Source organism: Propithecus coquereli, unplaced genomic scaffold (genome assembly GCF_000956105.1).
Source record: "Propithecus coquereli isolate 6110/MARCELLA unplaced genomic scaffold, Pcoq_1.0 Scaffold74, whole genome shotgun sequence".
NCBI lineage: Eukaryota > Metazoa > Chordata > Mammalia > Primates > Indriidae > Propithecus > Propithecus coquereli.
Window position 1 is genome coordinate 5230048 of NW_012153507.1, and position 5824 is coordinate 5235871.

Below are 5824 nucleotides of genomic sequence, written 5' to 3' on the forward strand. Positions count from 1 at the left end.
GTTATCTTTAAATGAAGTAATAAGAATTTGAGAATTTCAGTTTTAATTAATATAAAAATACTGATAGATATAACTAATATAACCACTAGTGAAACAATGTTCTAGTGGCTTCCCTCACAGAGGAAAATCCAAAATTCTTACCGTGCTTTACAAATTCCCGACATGATCTGACCCACTTTCTCTACGGTCTCTACTCCCATCTCTATGATCTCATATCTAATCCTATCTTTCCATGTCTTTTACAATAGCCTCTTTGATATCCCTTGAATATACCAAATAAGTGCCTATGTAAGAGGGTTGGCACTTACTTTTCTTAGTGTTTGGAATACACCCCTCCAGAAACTCTATGGCTCTCTCTCTTCTTTAACTGTTTTTAAAATGTCACTTCATCAGTGAGATAGTCCCTGAGTACCATATAAAGAAAAGTATAAAACAGTACCCTCCATCTTTCTCTTTATTTCCTTCACTGTGCTCTATTACTTTTAAAAAATAGCAGTTATTACCACTTCACCTATATTTTTAATTGTCAGTCTTCCCCATCTTAAGTGAAAGTCCACAATAGCAGGGACTTTTCTGTCTTGCTCATTACTATATGCTCAGTGCTTAGAAAAGTATTTGGCACATATAATAGTTTGCCTTCAAAAAATTTTGGTTGAACGGGAGACTGAAACTATCATCTTACTGCATTTATATTTGCTTTTCCTTTGGAAATTCTTGATTTCATTCACAAGGTATTTCTCAACAATGCTACAATAAATTGTTAAATGCAAGAATATTTTATCCTAAAACAGGAAAAAAGAACAGAAATGAAGGCAGAATATGTAGGTAGATATTAGAAATGACTTTCATACCTGACATACTCTGAGAGCTTGGTCCAAGACCGTTTTGGTATCAGTGTCATAATCTGGGCAGGGCAGCATGGCTCGGCTGAGATGTGCCTGCAGCAGGAGATGTGCTTTGGTGTGCGGGCTGTCAAAGGAATGAGGATTTGGTTCCATGGGAAGACATTTTGCCAGTTCACTATTCATGTGATCTTCATTGTGTCTTACTGGCAAATCTGTATATTCTTCTGCGTCCTGAAAAAAAAAAAGCCACACATACATTTTAATCTGATAGATCAAAAGTATAATAATTAATGTACTTTTTAGCTTTAACTACTGACATTTAAAACATAGTTTAGAAAAATCATAAAATAATCATATTCCTTAGATTTCGCTTTGTTCAATACTATCATTAATATACAAGCAAAAGCTAGTAACATATGATATATCTGAAATTCATGAAATTTTTTTATATTTACACAGTCAACAAAAATTAAATAGAGGACCTACTAGGCATCACACACTATACATGATGCTGGGGCCACAGCAGTGAACCAGAAACTGAGAGCCCAGGAGGAAAGATAGACAAATTCTATAAAGTGTAAAGAATGTTACAACATGGTAAGTACAGAGTGCTTCAGGGACACTCAGTTTGGGGGATCTACTTATTTCAGAGGGTCAGGGAAAGCTTTTTGGAAAAAGTGATGTTTAACTTAATATTTAGAGAAAGAAAGAAAGAAATAAGACAGGGCTAAGGATAAGATTGGCGAGGTAAGAAAAGGCTGGAGAGCAGGATCACTAATTTAAAATTTATTATTATCCATTAGATCACAATTACGTTGTTCTGGAATAAATGTTATGTTTTGATTTTTTCACCTTGGGTTTTGTAGAGTTCATTAGTGAAAATCACCCTCCGTGACAGCAGTGAATTAAGTATCAAGTGAACCTACTAAACTGAACTAGACTGTTCCATTAACACATAGACTGATCTACTTATTAGTGTTTGCTGTGAAAGAAAAATCTTATTTTTCCAAATATGTAGTTATTTGAGATTCGGCCCACTGCTATTGATATGAAGGTCCTACATCAGCCATAACCTTAATTGGATATGTTAATATTGAAACAGGGACTACAAATGCCCCCCTCCAAAAAAAAAAGATAAAACATATGAAACAGTAGTCTTCAAGATGCTAAACATAAGGCTATGAAAGACAGTGACCCCTGAGACACAGAAAACAAATTAGGTGAGCCCTGCTATCACCTTAGCTGACTTCATGGAGTGTTTCTATGCTGTGGTGCAGAGTGGGGGAATCCAGGTAGACCTGGAGGACTTCCTGTGTTGAGGAGATGAAGATGATAGTCCAGGGACATGAAGGTGGCTAAAGTTTGCATAACAGAGTACTAAAGGAGAAAGAAAGAGCAAGAGAGAGAGTGCATATCAGAGATCTGCAGTTGGTCCTCCTTGAAACTTCAGCAGGGTACTGAAGAGTGCATGCATGTGAGGAAAGCTGGGGCAAGAAACATTGAAAAGGATTACTGGTACTATTGTCCAGCACTTAACCGGTGCCAGGAACAGTGTCTGTCCCCACCACGCAGACCAGAAAACCTCATAATTCACAGGCCATAGGGTAGAGAAGGAAGGTACCGAGGAATAATTAGCTCTACAATGAATACTACTCTGGACCTGCCTAAGAAATCATAAAAGCAATACTTAAAAGGATCAAAACTGCTTCCAGGTAAATCAACAAAGCTCAAGAATATTTATAAGAATACAAAAATATACAGCATTCAAGAAGGTAAAAGTCATAGGGTATGGCTTCCAATTAGTGAGTACTGGCAATGCAAAAAAATCAAGACGACAGGATCTGTAATGAGGAGAATATTCAATCAATGGGAACTGACCTACAACTGACATAGATCTTAGAATTAGTAGACAAGGACATTAAAAGAGTTGTAGTTTATATGTTTATATGTAGTTTATATGTTCAAAAAAGTTTGAGACAACTACTCAATTCAAATTTCTAGAGATAAAAACTATAATGTCTAAGATAAAAAATACATTGAGTTTTATTAACAAAAATACACATTGAAGTAGAAGAGATAAGTAAACTTACAAAGACATCGACAGAAACATTACAATGAAACACAAAGATAAAAAACGATTCAAAAAAATGAACAGCACCAGCGAGCTGTGAGACTTCAAGTGGCCTAATGTACACTGGGGGAGGAAGGGCAGAAAAAAATTTGAAAAAACGACAGCTGGAAAATTTTCAATTTGATCTATAGATTCAAGATGTTCAATGAACCCCAAGCAAAGAAAAATGAAGAAAACTCCACCATCATAACTCATTACGGTTAAACTGTTCAAAACCCCTGATAGCCAGGTGCAGTGGTGTGTGCCTGTAATCCCAGCTACTTAGGGGGCTGAGAGGGAGGATCATTTGGGCCCAAGAGTTTGAGACCAGCTTGGGCAATGATGGAAGACTCCCATTTCAAAAAAACAAAAAACAAAACCCTGATCAACAGAAAATATGAAAAGTGGCCAGAGGAAAAACCACATTATGTACAGAGAAACCAAGATAAGGATTACAGCAGATTTCTCATCAGAAACAATGCAACGAGGCAACAGTGGAGCAATATCTTTAATGTACTAAAAGAAAACACTGTCAATCTAGAATGCTATATCCAGTAAAAAAAAAAAAAAATCCTTCAAAAATGAAGAATTTTTAGACATAGAAAAGCTGAAGTAATTTGGTGGGCCTGCTGAATGCTGAAGTCATTGTTTAGTGAGAAGACAAATCATATCAGATGAAAATATGGAACTAAACAAAGAAATGGAGAGAACTGGAAATGGTAATTACATGGATAAACATATAAGAATTTGCTCTTATTACTTTAGTATCATTGAATGACAAGTGACTGTTCAAACAAATATAATAAGGAATGCATTATGGAGTATATAACATATGCACAATATGCAAAATATTGTTGTCATAACACACTAGCATAACCCCTAGTAGGGGAGAAACAGAGGTGTAATAGTGTGAGGTTCTCTTATGATATGTGAAGTGATATAATATCATTTGAAGATGGTACCTACATCAAACATACACTAATATGTTAATATATACACACACACACATATATAGACAAATTTGTTTGTATTTGGCCATTTCATAATGATAAAGGAGTCAATCAGAAAGACATAATAATCTGAAATATTTATGCCCCAAATAACAGTTTCAACATCCATGATGACATAAAGTAGCATTTCATCTTTTGGGACTGCTTGCTGTAAGAAATGTATGCTGACACATTAGCAGTTGATAATGTTCTGACCCTATGTGCCATTTTGGTTTTCTTTTTATATGTCATTTTAGCTCTTTCCTTTTTTCTTTGAAGTCATCTGCCAAAAAAGAGGGACGAGCTATATATGACAATGCTATTATTTTTGGATTTCAGGTGAATCAGGACTGAAGTCCTGTCACCTGCTGACTGACCCATCTCAACATGTCTGATCACCAAATGTCCATCAGCAAGTCCACCTATCTTCCCAGCCTTGCTAATTGGTTTAAGAGAGACTTAATAGCAGATAAAGAACAAGGTGGCTCAGAAATATAAAATGTGGTATTTTCCTTCAAGGAAATTAAAATCATATTTGGGGGAACAATTTATAAAAGTGAGTAATTATTTTAAGTGTAGAATAAAGTACTGTTATTTAGAGAAGAGCACTAAAGAAAACTGGCTGTGTTAGAAAGTTTCCTAGAAGAGATAGCATTTTTACCTAAGCTTAGAACAATTTGTAGAAGAGGACAGGAATTCCATGCCAAAAAAAAAAAAAAAAAAAAATAGTGTGAGCAGATCCATAAAAACAGATAAGGAGAGTCTAAGGTTTAAGCTTCAGGGATGAGAAGAATGACGATGCTATTAATAGCAGAGAAGTTGGGAACACTCAGTGAGCAGGAGCTTTCTGTCACGCATGCAAAATACACTTAAAGAGAGGGTAATAATCCAGACCATCAGGTGGAGGTGGTGGAGGGAGAAGAAATCAGCTTTAAATCTGTTTCACTGTCTAAAAATTTATTCATATTTTATATTTCTTTCTACTGTTCATAAAATCCACCCCTTTCTGATATTTTACAAGAAAACTAAATAGCTATTTTAATACTATAAGCTGAATTGGTTCTCCAAGTTTTGAATAGTAGGAAATAGGATGGGACTTAGAAATTTTATGAAAAGTTCAATTAAAATAAAAAAACCAGAAAGTAAGAATTTGACTGAAAGCATGAATTAACAGTATTTATCTAAGTAATCCACTTCCCTTAGTATGATCTTCATCAAATTTAATTTTATATACTATATACTCCCTTTCCCCCATAGAGAAGGAGGGGAGAGAAAGGGGAAGGGAGAGGGAGAGGAGAAGAGAGGGGAGGGGAAGAGAAGGGCGGGAAAGGAGTAAGAGAGGGGAAGGGGGAAGAGAGAGGGAAGGGAGAGAGGGGCAGGGGAAGAGGGGGGAGGGAGAAAGAGAGAAAGAGAGAGAGAGAATGAATATTCCTGAAAGTGTGAACATTTTTCTGAGATGAGTATGATTCTAGTATTCAAAAAGATGTACATTTTATTTTTCATAAAGCATGACTTGTAAATGTAAGCAAATGACTTCATTTAGTGCTAAAAAAGCACTGATCTGCTCCAATGCTGGAAGAACAACTAGTGGTGTTGAACTCACTGGGAAGCAGCATATCTGAACATGGCAGATTACATACAATCATGCTTATTATATTTGTGGGGTTATTCTCAGGTTACTTTGATCATAGGTGCTTTTTGTTATATTTCCTTAACTTTAGAATCTCAACTCCATATAAGATATGACTCCACTGTTCTCCAAACCATGCCAATTCTGCTTGAATTATCCGATTTATTGCTTTAATCCCCTTCTTCACTGGGATTGTGAATTTGCTCACTGCCAGCAGTATCAGTATCAGATGAGTCTGCTAACAGCTGAG

At 35.8% G+C, this 5824-nt stretch overlaps 1 protein-coding gene across 1 annotated transcript in view; it reads right to left on the reverse strand.

Annotated features, from left to right (window-relative positions):
* Positions 1 to 5824, reverse strand: part of ASCC3 (activating signal cointegrator 1 complex subunit 3) — a 283174-nt gene that overhangs the window by 34757 nt on the left and 242593 nt on the right. Inside the window, exon 25 of the mRNA XM_012661845.1 lies at positions 852 to 1076. Coding sequence (XP_012517299.1) covers positions 852 to 1076 — 225 coding nt within the window. The remainder of the gene's footprint in view (positions 1 to 851; positions 1077 to 5824) is intronic.